General features: G+C 47.7%; 1 protein-coding gene across 1 annotated transcript; it reads left to right on the forward strand.

The window, feature by feature from the left end:
* Positions 1 to 2,004: 2,004 nt before the first annotated feature.
* LOC146342528 (vomeronasal type-2 receptor 26-like) lies at positions 2,005 to 12,281 on the forward strand. The gene is made up of 2 exons (XM_084807879.1): positions 2,005 to 2,107; positions 11,380 to 12,281. Exons 1-2 carry the CDS (start codon positions 2,005 to 2,007, stop codon positions 12,279 to 12,281), a joined length of 1,005 nt encoding a protein of 334 aa, XP_084664005.1.
* Positions 12,282 to 12,614: the final 333 nt, after the last annotated feature.

Here is a 12,614-nt window from a genome sequence, read left to right on the forward strand (position 1 = left end):
GTGGCTTGTTGTTGTTTTGTTTAAGGCAGTGGAGGTGGCAAATGGCAAGGGAAGTACTAACCCTCCCAGCCTGCTATGACCTCATGAATATTGCCACCATACGTCCATGAGTTTTATGGAAAAGCTCCCATTCCTGCAAAAAGGAGGTTTTCTAAAATAAATAAATAAATGCAAATGCAGCCCCATGTAGAACGCATTGCAGTCATCCAGACGAGAGGTTATCAGAGCATGGATAACTGCAGATCCCTTTTCTCAGTCCAGACTAGGGATGTACGAAAGTCACTTACCTTTCGCAGATTATGTTTATGGGGGGGAGGCGTTCCATCCCTCCCCCCGGAATCCTCGACGGGGGGGAGACGCTCCATTCCTCCCCCCCAGAATCCTCCGTGGCTGGCTGTGCTCTGCGGCAGCTCCACGGAGCAGCCGGCCAGGCCCAGCCAGGCCAGAGCCGGCTGCAGACAGATTTCCAGCCATGGAAGGCTCTGGGGAAAAACCAAAAAAAACAAAAAGGCATACGCAAATGGCGGCGGCTACGGCCACCGCCATTTGCGTTCCTTAATTTGGGCTTAGTCTATGTAAATATTTACGTAGACTAAGATGGCCCAAACTAAGGAATGCAAATAGTGGCGGACGTAGCCGCTGCCATTTGCGTACGCTTTTTTTTTTTACCCAGATGTTTTAGGCTATGTAAAAACTTACGTAGCCTATCACATCTCTGTAAAAAACAAACAAACAAACAAACAAACTGTAAATGGCGGTGGCGGCAGCCAGTTGGAAGACCAGCCGCTGCCGCCGGAGCCGCCGCCGGAGCCTCCGCCGGAGCCGCCGCCCGGAAGATCCACCCCAGGTAAGTCTCATCCCGGGAGGGATCCGCGGGGGGGGGGGCGGGGGGGGCAGGCCATTCCACCACAGACTTTGGGGGGCCGAATGCACTGGCATTCGGCCTCACCGTGATCCGTGGCAGAATTCTCTGCCATCCCTAGTCCAGACAAGGGGGGATTCCTGGGATGATGTTTCTGTTTTTGAGCTGATATAACCTGAATGCCAGTAGTGTTGCCCTGCTTTTTCTCCTGACTCCGAAAATGATTAACACAGGTATAGTGGAATTCTGCCTGGGCTGAATGGTGCCTATTTACCTCATATTTTAATTTAATTAAGCTATTATATATTTCCAGAGTAGGCCATTTGTCATAAGATGTCAGTAACTGTTGTAATTCATTTTCCAATTTGGTGAGCTGCTTCCTACTAGTCTTCTTTTGATGGGATGCATGTGCTATGGCAAGTCCTCTCAGGTATGCTTCATTGCATCCCATACCACAGTGAATTTAACTCCAGTATCGTTATCCTTTGGGACTTGTAATATTCCTTCTCTCATGGTTATCAAGAAGGCTGGGTGTTTTAACAGTGCCGTGTTCAGGCACCATTGTGGGGATTTAATTGGGTGGGAAGGTGGACAAAAGTTACTATTACTGGGGCATGACTTGAAATAGCCCTTGGTCCTATTTTGCACTGTGTGATTGACTCTACCAAAGCAGAACTAACTAAAAAATATTCAAGGCAAAAGCAGTTGTGGTGCATCTGAGATTGTTTTTAAAAAGTATAATCCCTACCTATGGGATGCGTGAGGCACGAGATATCTCTTGGACCTAAATCTTGCTGGAAATCTGTAGCGCAGTGTGTACCAGGATCTTGAAGTATGAGTTGGTGTATTCCTATCACGTAAGGGGTCCAGGATTTAATTAAAATTGTCTCCATAATTTATTTGGGAAGCATCAATCCGCAGTAAACATTTTATGTAAGGCATGAAAGAAGTCAGGATCGTCTGTTCTGGGTCCATAAACATTCACAAGGAGATATCACTCAGAATCAGTTTGTAAGTCTAATATGATGTATCTGCCCTTACTCTCCAGAGGTGAATTGCGAATAGTGGCATTGGGATTCCTATGGACAAGTACAGCCACTCCTCTGGCTCTTTTGGAGTCACCTGCACTATAGACCTCCCCTATGCAGCTCTTCCGAAATCAGGCTGAATCCTCTTCCAGCGACTGGGTTTCTTGTAGAGACACTGTATCAGTGTGGAATTCTTTTGAGATGGTGAAGCCTTTATGTACGTTTGTAAGGGGTGCCTAAACCCTTAACAGTCCATGAGACAAAACATAAGGACCACATCAGATTGGTTGGCAGACAAATATTAGTACCAATAAGCTTACCCGGGAGACCACGTCAGATGAACTGCAGTCAGGCAATGCAGGTGTAAGAGACAGTAGTCATTTCTCATGAGGGACTTGCCTGACTGAGAGCTTAAGCCACCGTCAATGGCACTTGGGGGGTACTAATATTTGTCTGCCAACCAATCTGATGTGGTCCCCATCCATCGCGAAATCCATCACAGAACAAAGCCCCCACCCCCCCAACCCACGAAAGGCACACGGGACGAAGTCCCCGCCGCCCCCAACACACAAAAGGCGTGCAAAATGGAGCATTTACCTGCTCCCATCTGCACTGCTTTGCGAATGGCAGCCGTCCTGCGGCCGACATTCGCTTCATCTTCATAGCTGTGATTGTTGTTGTTGTTCAGTCGTTCAGTCATGTCCGACTCTTCGTGACCCTATGGACCATAGCACGCCAGGCCTTCCTGTCCTGTGCTCTCTCCCGGAGTGTGCTCAAGTTCATATTCATTGCATCGGTGATGCTATCTAGCCATCTCATCCTCTGCCGTCCCCTTCTCCTTTTGCCTTCAGTCTTTCCCAGCTTGAGGGTCTTTTCCAGAGAGTTTTCTCTTCGCATTAGGTGGCCAAAACATTTGAGCTTCAGCTTCAGTATCTGTCCTTCCAATGAGCACTCAGGGTTGATTTCCTTTAGGATGGACTGATTTGACCTCCTTGCAGTCCAGGGGACTCGTAAGAGTCTTCTCCAGCACCACAGTTTGAAAGCATCAATTCTTCAGCGCTCAGCCTTCCTTATAGTCCAGCTCTCACAGCCATACATTACTACTGGGAAAACCATAGGGTTGGCAGAGAATTTCTCCCCGAAACTTCGGGGGGCCGAGAGCCAACGTGTTCGGCCCCCCAAAGAAGTTTCGGGGAGTAATTCTCTGCATCCCCCTGCCCCCCGAACCCCCCCAGGACGGGACTTACCTTTCCCGAATGTCCCTCCTGGCGGCGGGTCCCAGCGGCGGTTCGTCGGGTCTTCGTCAGGGGCGGGGGCGGCAGCCGATCTTTCGACCGGCTGCTGCCGCTGCCATTCCAATAAAACTAAAAAAAACAGAATGCCCCCATGATAGGCTACGTGACGATTTACATAGCCTATCACGGCTGACTTTGCAGATCTAGCCATGAAAGGCTACGTTAATCATCACGTAGCCTATCACGGGGGCATTTTGTTTTTGTTTTTTTACTTTTTATTTCACGGCCGGGCGAGGCGAGGCGCCTCCTCCCCGGCCTGAATTTCGGCCGGGCGAGGCGGTAAGCCTCCCCCCCTGGCCTGAACTTCGGGGGGAGAGCAGTGAAGCGCCTCCCCCCCACCACGAAAAGCTGCGAGACCAGGTAAGTGACTTTCGTGCACCCCTAGAAAACCATAGCTTTGATTAGACTAACATTTGTCAGCAAGGTGATGTCTCTGCTTCTTACTATGCTGTCTAGGTTTGCCATAGCTTTCCTCCCAAGGAGCAAGCGTCTTTTAATTTCATGGCTACAGTCACCGTCTGCGGTGATCTTGGAGCCCAAGAAAGTAAAATCTGTCACTGCTTCCATTTCTTCCCCTTCTATATGCCAGGAAGTGATGGGGCCAGATGCCATGATCTTCGTTTTTTTAATGTTGAGTTTCAAACCAGCTTTTGCACTCTCCTCTTTCACCCTCAACAAGAGGCTCTTGAGATCCTCTTCACTTTCTGCCATTAGGGTGGTATCGTCTGCATATCGGAGGCTGTTGATAATTCTCCCAGCAATCTTAATTCCGACCTGTGATTCATCCAACCCGGCATTTCTCATGATGTACTCTGCATATAAGTTAAATAAGCAGGGTGACAATATGCAGCCTTGTCATACTCCTTTCCCAATTTTGAACCACTCGGTTGTTCCATGTCTGGTTCTTACTGTTGCTTCTTGACCCTCGTACAGGTTTCTCAGGAGACAGGTAAGGTGGTCTGGTACTCCCATCACTAAGAATTTGCCACAGTTTGTTGTGATCGGCACAATCAAAGGCTTTAGCATAGTCAATGAAGCAGAAATAGATGTTTTTCTAGAATTCTCTTGCTTTCTCCATGATCCAGCGAATGTTGGCGATTTGATCTCTGGTTCCTCTGCCTCTTCGAAACCCAGCTTGTACTTCCGGTAGTTCTCAGTTCGCATACTGCTGAAGCCTTGCTTTTAGGATTTTGAGCATCACCTTGCTGGCATGTGAAATAAGCACAATTGTGCGGTAGTTTGAACACTCTTTGGCGTTGCCCTTCTTTGGAATTGGAATGTAAACTGACCTTTTCCAGTCTTACGGCCATTGTTGAGTGTTCCAAATTTGTTGGCATATTGAATGCAGCAGTTTAACAAGGATTTTAAATAGCTCAGCTGGAATACTGTCATCTCCGCTAGCTTTGTTGTTACTAATGCTTCCTAAGGCCCACTTGACTTCACTCTCGAGGATGTCCGGCTCAAGTTCAGTGACCGCACTATCATGGCTATCAGGGACATTCAGATCTTTCCTGTATAGTTCTTCTGTGTATTCTTTCCACCTCTTCTTAATCTCATCAGCTTCTGTTAGGTCCCTGCCTTCTTGGTCCTCTATCATGCCTGTCTTTGCATAAAACGTTCCCTTGAGATCTCCAATTTTCTTGAAGAGATCTCTAGTCTTTCCCATTCTGTTGTTTTCCTCAATTTCTTTGCATTGTTCATTTAAGAAGGCCTTCTTGTCTCTCCTTGCTATTCTCTGGAACTCTGCATTCAGTTGCATATATCTTCCCCTTTCTCCCATGCTTTTTGCTTCCCTTCTTTCCTCAGCTACTTGTAATGCCTCATCAGACAGCCACTTGGCTTTCTTGCATTTCTTTTTCTTTGGGATGGATTTAGTTGCTGCCTCCTGAACAATGTGACAGACCTCCGTCCGTAGTTCCTCAGGCACTCTGTCTATCAGGTCTAATCCCTGAAATCTATTCCTCACCTCCACTGTATATTCATAAGGGATATGATTTAGGTCATACCTGAGTGGTTTTCCCTACGTTCTTCAATTTCAGCCGAAATTTTGCAAGAAGCAGCTCATGATCTGAGCCACAGTCAGCTCCAGGTCTTGTTTTTACTGACTGCATAGAGCTTCTCCATCTTTGGCTGCAAAGGACATAATCAATCTGATTTCGATATCTAGGGATGGGGGAGAATTTCTCCCCAAAACTTTGGGGGGCCGAGTGCCAATGCATTTGGCCCCCCAAAATCGGTGGTGAAATTCTCCGCCCCCCCCGCGCCCCCCCCCGGGATGGGACTTACCTTTCACGAATGTCCCTCCCTGCGGCGGGTCCCGGCAGCGGTTCGTCGGGTCTTCGTCAGAGGTGTGGGCTGCAGCCGGCCCTTATTTTCACCGTAGTCTATGTAAATCTTTACGTAGACTACAGGGACCAAATAAGGAACGCAAATGGCAGCTCCCTATGGGGGCTTCCATTTGCGTACATGCTTTTTTTTTTTTTTTCCAAAGTCAGCCGTGATAGGCTACGTAACGATTTACGTAGCCTATCATGGCTGACTTTGGAAATCTAGCCATGATAGGCTACGTTAATCGTTACGTAGCCTATCACAGGGGTGTTTTTTTTTTTTTTTCACGGCCAGGTAGACGGGGCGCTTCTACCCGGCCTGAATTTCACCGGCAAGGGATGGGGCGCCTCCCGCCCGGCCTGAATTTCGGTGGGGCGAGGCGGGGCCCCTCTCCCCCCTCGCATGAACTTCGGGGGAAGAAGCGAACCGCCTCCCCCCCACCGCGAAGCAAGCTTCGAGGACAGGTAAATGGCTTTCGTCCATCCCTAATATTGACCATCTGGTGATGTCCATGTGTAGAGTCATCTCTTGTGCTGTTGGAAAAGAGTGTTTGCTATGATCAGCGTGTTCTCTTGGCAAAACTCTATTAGCTTTTGTCCTGCTTCATTTTGTACACCAAGGCCATGCCTGCCTGTTATCTTGGTGATTTCTTGACTTCCTACTTTAGCATTCCAATTAGGGATAGACGAAAGTCCCTTACCTGTTCTCGAAGCTTGCTTCACGGTGGGGGGGAGGCGGTTCGGTTCTCCCCCCGAAATTCAGGCTGGGGGAGAGGCGCCCCATTCCTCGCTGGTGAAATTCCGGCCGGGTAGGAGCGCCCCGTCTACCCAGCCGCGAAAAAAAAGTAAAAAACACACACACACACACACCTGTGATAGGCTACATAACGATTTATGTAGCGTATCATGGCTAGATTTCCAAAGTCAGCCATGATAAGCTATGTAAATCGTCATGTAGCCTATCACAGGTGACTTTGAAAAAAAAAAAGCACGTACACAAATGGCGGTTCCCATGGGGACCACCATTTGCGTACCTTATTTTGGCACGTCTAGTCTACGTAAAGATTTACGTAGACTACAGCGAAAATAAGGGCAACGCAAATAGCGTTCCCTTATTTTCGCCGTAGTCTACATAAATCTTTACGTAGACTAGACGTGCCAAAATAAGGAACGCAAATGGCAGCGCCCATGGGAGCCGCCATTTGCGTACGCGCTTTTTTTTTTCTTTTCAAAGTCACCCGTGATAGGCTACATGATGATTTATGTAGCCTATCACGGCTGACTTCAGAAATTTAGCCATGATAGGCTATGTAAATCGTTACGTAGCCTATCACGGGTGTGTGATTTTTTTTTACTTTACTTTTTTTTTTTGCAATGGCAGCGGCGGCAGCTGGTCTGGAGACCGGCCACCGCCCCCGCCTCTGCTGAACCGCTGCTGAACCGCCGCTGAACCGCCACCGGGACCCGCCGCCAAGAGGGACATTCGCCAAAGGTAAGTCCCATCCCGGGGGGGGTGTGAGAGGGCGGTGGAGAATTTCCCCAACACTTTCGGGGGGCTGAATGCATTGGCACTTAGCCTCCCGAAGATTCCTGGAGAAATTCTCCGCCAACCCTAAAAAATCCCCTATGATGAAGAGGACATCTTTTTTTGGTGTTAGATCTAGAAGGTGTCGTAGGTCTTCATAGAACTGATGTCCCTGCGAAGGCCGTGATAGGCTATGTAAGTATTTACGTAGCCTATCACGGTAAAGGCAGCCATGTAAACAGCGTAGTGGCCACCATTTGCGTGGCTGCCTTTACCGTGATAGGCTACATAAATACTTACGTAGCCTATTACGGAAACAGCAGCAGCGCATACGGCGTAGCGGCCGCTGTTTGAGTCCCTGCTCTTTGCCGTGATAGGCTACGTAAATACTTACGTAGCCTATCACGGCAGCCTGGCAGGATGCAACTGGCGGCCGCTACGGTGGCCTCCATTTGCGTCCGCAGCAGCCCGACTGCCGCTGGAACTCTGGCTGTGGATGGCCCTGGCCAGTGGCTCCATGGAGCCGCTGCGGAGCAGAGTCGGCCAGGGAGGATTCCGGGGGGAGGGACAGAGTGCCTCCCCCCCACCGTGAATCACACCTGCGAAAAGGTAAGTGACTTTCGTACATCCCTAGCTGCAGCCAATTTAGCTGAAACTTGACGAATTGAGGTTTTTAATCCTACCATCTCTGATCGCAGTGAGGCTTGTCCCACTTGAAGTTACTTTTGTATCTCTCGCCACCACCCTTAAGAGAGATAAGAGGGTCTCCCGGAATGGTTTTTTCCAGGTGAAGAGGCAGGAGAAATGGGAGCTGTAGAGGTCACCATTTTAACAAGGCCTGGGGCCTTCTTTCTTGCTCGCTGACTTTGGCCTGCCAGGGTGGGTATCACGTGTCAGCCCTCAAATCTTCTTTTATTGGGGGGGGTGTATTACTATACCTTTCCTGTCTGAATATAGTCTCTGCTCAGATTAGAAGTATGGATGTTGGTGGATTCCTTCCCCTATATCAGGAGCCTCAAGAGAATGCAGCCATTTTCCTTGATGGTCCTGCAAGAAGTCCCCTTCTTTAGGTTATCTTTTTACCACCTCCAAGAGAGTTGTGACTCATATGTTTTGTTTTTGTGTCCACCCCGCCCTAAGTCAAAATATATGGAGGATACTGGATTTCCTACCCATGCCTCATGGAACACTTCACTGTCTTAAATAGCTGGCTGAGTTCTCTATTCCACTGGCGAGCCTGGCAAGAAACCCTGCCGCTAACATCGCATCCTCCCCGTTATCTTCTCCCATTAATTACAAACACAACACTCCCCCCCCACACACATGATATAGAGGAAGTGAATAATACTGTAGGGTTTCTAATACAGGGGAATCATTCAGATCCAAATTGCAAAACAGAAATAATTCTTGTTTATGGACAGGCACAGCCCGTTTCTGTGTGTAATGATAACTGCCAGTCGGGTTACAGCAGGATCAAGAAGGAAGGGAAGCCATTTTGCTGCTATGATTGCTTTCCATGTCCAGAAGGGAAGATTTCCAAACAGAAGGGTAAGAAATGTCACAACAGAGTTTACAGGTATATTGATGCTAGGATGCACAGATGCTTATTTCCCTTTTGTCGAAAACGTTTTTTGCAGTTCTTTGGTGATGGCAGTTGCTGATAGATTCTTATATAGCTACTGGTTATGTCAAAGCTCTTCTTCTCCTCAATGGCTTAGTACAGCTTACCTAAACTGAATGGACATAGTGCTGATGTGGAATTTTAAGGATTCTTGAGGAATTTGAACTTAATTCCTACAGAAACATTCCTGATCCTACCACCCAGACGAATATGAAAATACTAAACTGTGATGTTGCTGTCCACTGGAGTTAACACTTACCTGCATGTTGCAATGCAGGTTTAATCATTTTTTTTAAAATGTATTTAAATTGTTTGTTCAGAGAAAATAGAGATTTAAATATTCATTATCAGAGGAAACTTTACTCTTTATTCTTTTCACAAAAACACAAAAACAAAAGAAGATTACTGCATGAACATAATTGTATAGAACATGAAGAATATTATCTGATAATGATGAAGACCAGGAACAAACAAAATCTTTCATTTCTGTCAATGTGTACTGTCTAGTGGGATGTGCGAATCTGGTTCCGATCAGGGCATCCGCTGGGGGGGCAATCTGTTCCTCCCCCTGGAATCCTCAATGGGGGGGGAGGCGATCTGATCCTCCTCCCTGGTATCCTGCCCGGCCAGCTCCGCTCCGCGGCCATGCCGCAGAGCTGCCGGCTGGGCCGACCCGCAGCAGGGCCTCCAGCCGCTGCCGGGCTGGTGCAGACACAAATGGCGTTCTGCGTAGGGGATACCATTTGCATCCCTACGGTAGCCCATGATAGGCTACGTAAATATTTACGTAGCCTATCATGGCTAAAGCAGGGACGCAGATGGCGGCCGCTACCCCATTTATGCCCCTGCTCTTTGCCATGATAAGCTACGTAAGTATTTACGTAGCCTATCATGGTAAAGGCGGCCACGCAAATGGCGGCCGCTATGTGGCCATTTGCATGGCCACCTTTACTGTTATAGGCTATGTAAATACTTACATAGCCTATCACAGCAAAGAGCAGTGGCGCAAATGCCGTAGCGGCCGCCATTTGCATCCCTGCTCTTTGCTGTGATATTTACATAGTAAATACTTACTTAGCCAATCACTGCTGCCATTTGCGGCTGCATCAGCCCGGCAGCGGCCGGCTGGGAGACCAGCTGGAGCTGCCGCCACTGGAGCTGCCACCAATAGAGCTGCCGCTGCCACTGCATCCACCCCAAGTAAGCTCCGTCCTGGGAGGATTCCACAGGGTGGCGGGGGGTGGGAGGCCATTCCACCACGGATTCCGGGGGGGTGGATTCTAAAGAAAAATTCTAAAGAATCTGGCCTCACTGGAGTCCATGGCAGAATTCTTTGACATCCCTACTGTCTAATGAGAAAAGACACAGTAGCTGAATTGGGGTCAAAGACCTGGATAATCCAAAGAGATGGAGAGATTGCCCTATTTCTTGTAGGGATATCAGAGAATTCCACGACGGATCTCGGTGAGGCCGAATGCAGTGCATTCAGCCCCCCCAAAATCTGTGGCGGAACGGCCTGCTACCCCCCGCCCCCCCCGCAGATCCCCCCTGGAACGAAACTTACTTGGGGTGGATCTTCTGGGTGGCGGCGGCTCTGGCGGCGCCGGTGGCTGCGGCAGCTGGTCTTCCAACCGGCTGCCGCGGCCGCTATTTGCAGTCTTGTCATTTTGGTTTTTTTACAGAGACATGATAGGCTATGTAAAGATTTACATAGCTTATCACGGCTGGGTAAAAAAACCCAAACAAACTGCGTACGCAAATGGCGGCGGCTATGGCCGCCGCCGTTTGCATTCCTTATTTTTCGCCATTTTAGTCTACGTAAATATTTACGTAGACTATGACGGCGAAAATAAAGGGGAACGCAAATAGCATGGCAGGTGCTATTTGCGTCCCTTTTTGATTCGCCGTTTTAGCCTACGTAAATATTTACACAGGATAAAACGGGGAATCAAAAAGGGACGCAAATAGCGCCCGCTACGCTATTTGCATTCCCCTTTATTTTTGCCGTAATAGTCTACGTAAATATGTACGTAGACTAAGACGGTGAAAAATAAGGAACGCAAATGGCGGTGGCTGTAGCCGCCGCCATTTGCGTACGCGTTCTTTTTCTTTTTTTACCCAGAGCCCCCCGGACCAGAAATCCGGCTGCGGACGGCTCTGGCCTGGGCTTGGCCAGGTGCTCTGCGGAGCCGCTGCGGAGCACAGCCGGCCATCGAGGATTCCGGGGGGGGGAGGAACGGATCACCTCCCCCCTGTCAAGGATTCCGGGGGGAGGGACGGAACGCCTCCCCCCCTCATGAACATAATCCGTGGAAAGTAAGTGACTTTCATATATCCCTAATTTCTTGTCCATATCACTTTCACAGGTGTTCAAACATAAATCCATTCCATCCCATTTTCCCCAAAATGTATGAAAAAAAGCATTAATATTTACATTTAAATTTTATATATCCCCCCACCACCTAATATGCACATTTTTATATGTATTTTCACAGAAAATGCACACTTTGGGATGCATTTTCGGAGCTTGGAACTGAATTATGCAGTTCAGAGAAATGCATCATCTCATCCGCCAGAAGTTTAAACATTTGGTGGGAATTCTTTTTTTCCAATTTTCATGTGAGCAGTATTCATCCAGGGTATTATCATATTGAGCTTTGTTTAGTTCAGTGTAATAAACATAGGGTTGCTCTATTTCAAATCTGATGTTTTCTTTTCTAGATAAGGGTGATTGTTTTCAATGTCCAGAAGATCAATACCCAAACAAGGAACAAGATTCATGCATTCCAAAAGAGATCATTTTCTTGTCTTATGAAGAACCTTTGGGGATGACTTTGGCCAGTGTTGCTGTTTCCTTTTCTTTCATCACAGCTTTGGTGCTTTGGATCTTCAGTAAGCACAGGGACACGCCCATAGTCAAAGCCAACAACCAGAACCTCACCTACACTCTCCTTGTCTCCCTCCTGCTCTCCTTCCTTTGCACTTTGCTATTCATTGGCCGACCAGAGACTATGATTTGTCTCCTTCGACAGACTGCTTTTAGCATCATTTTCTCAGTGGCAGTTTCTTGTGTATTGGCCAAAACCATCATAGTGATTCTAGCTTTCATGGCCACCAAACCAGGGTCCCACATGAGGAAATGGATGGGGAAAAGACTGGCATCTTCTATCGTTCTTTCCTGCTTCCTTATCCAAGTGACTATTTGCACTGTGTGGCTGTCAATCTTCCCCCCATTCCCAGATTTCAACATGTACTCTATGACTAAGGAAATTGTTTGGGAATGTAATGAAGGGTCAGTCACCATGTTTTACTGTGTCCTGGGCTTCATGGGTTTCCTGGCCATTGTCAGCTTCACTGTGGCTTTCCAAGCCAGGAAGTTGCCTGACAGTTTTAATGAAGCCAAATTCATCACCTTCAGCATGCTGGTCTTTTGCAGTGTTTGGCTGTCCCTTGTTCCCACCTACCTGAGCACAAGGGGGAAATATATGGTAGCAGTGGAGGCTTTCTCAATCACAGCCTCCAGTGCTGGCTTACTGATTTGTATCTTTTCTCCAAAATGCTACATTATTGTGTTGACTCCAAAGTTGAACAACAAGGAATATCTAAGAAGAAGAAACAATTGAGGAACATAACTTTCTATGGCCTTTGTCTAACTTAGGTTAGTTGAGCCTTAAGACTGGAACCATATATCCCCATACCTGGAAATAATCCACATTCAACTCTTACTGGACTTATTTCTAACTACACATGGACATGTATAAGATTGTAGTCCAAATAATTTACCACTATTTTGTTCCATTCTCATTCATTTGAGCTTAATCATGTTCTGTGTTCTGTAGACTGAGGTGCAAGTTGCTGTTGCATTAATTATTCCTCATTGCTGTGTAAATGCAATCTAAATTAAGGCTGATCTGAAACAGGCTTTTTTGCCCCAACTCTTCATGTGTTACAGCTAG

Source organism: Heloderma suspectum, chromosome 6, assembly GCF_057233095.1.
Source record: "Heloderma suspectum isolate Gila_16-S chromosome 6, 16-S_ref, whole genome shotgun sequence".
Taxonomy (NCBI): Eukaryota; Metazoa; Chordata; class Lepidosauria; order Squamata; family Helodermatidae; genus Heloderma; species Heloderma suspectum.

Coding starts and splice junctions, on each gene's coding strand:
- LOC146342528 (XM_084807879.1), top strand. CDS start 2,005: ATGCAGCTCTTCCGAAATCAGGCTGAATCCTCTTCCAGCGACTGGGTT. Junction 2,108..11,379: donor TGAGATGGTGAAGCCTTTAT/GTACGTTTGTAA, acceptor TTTCTTTTCTAG/ATAAGGGTGATTGTTTTCAA.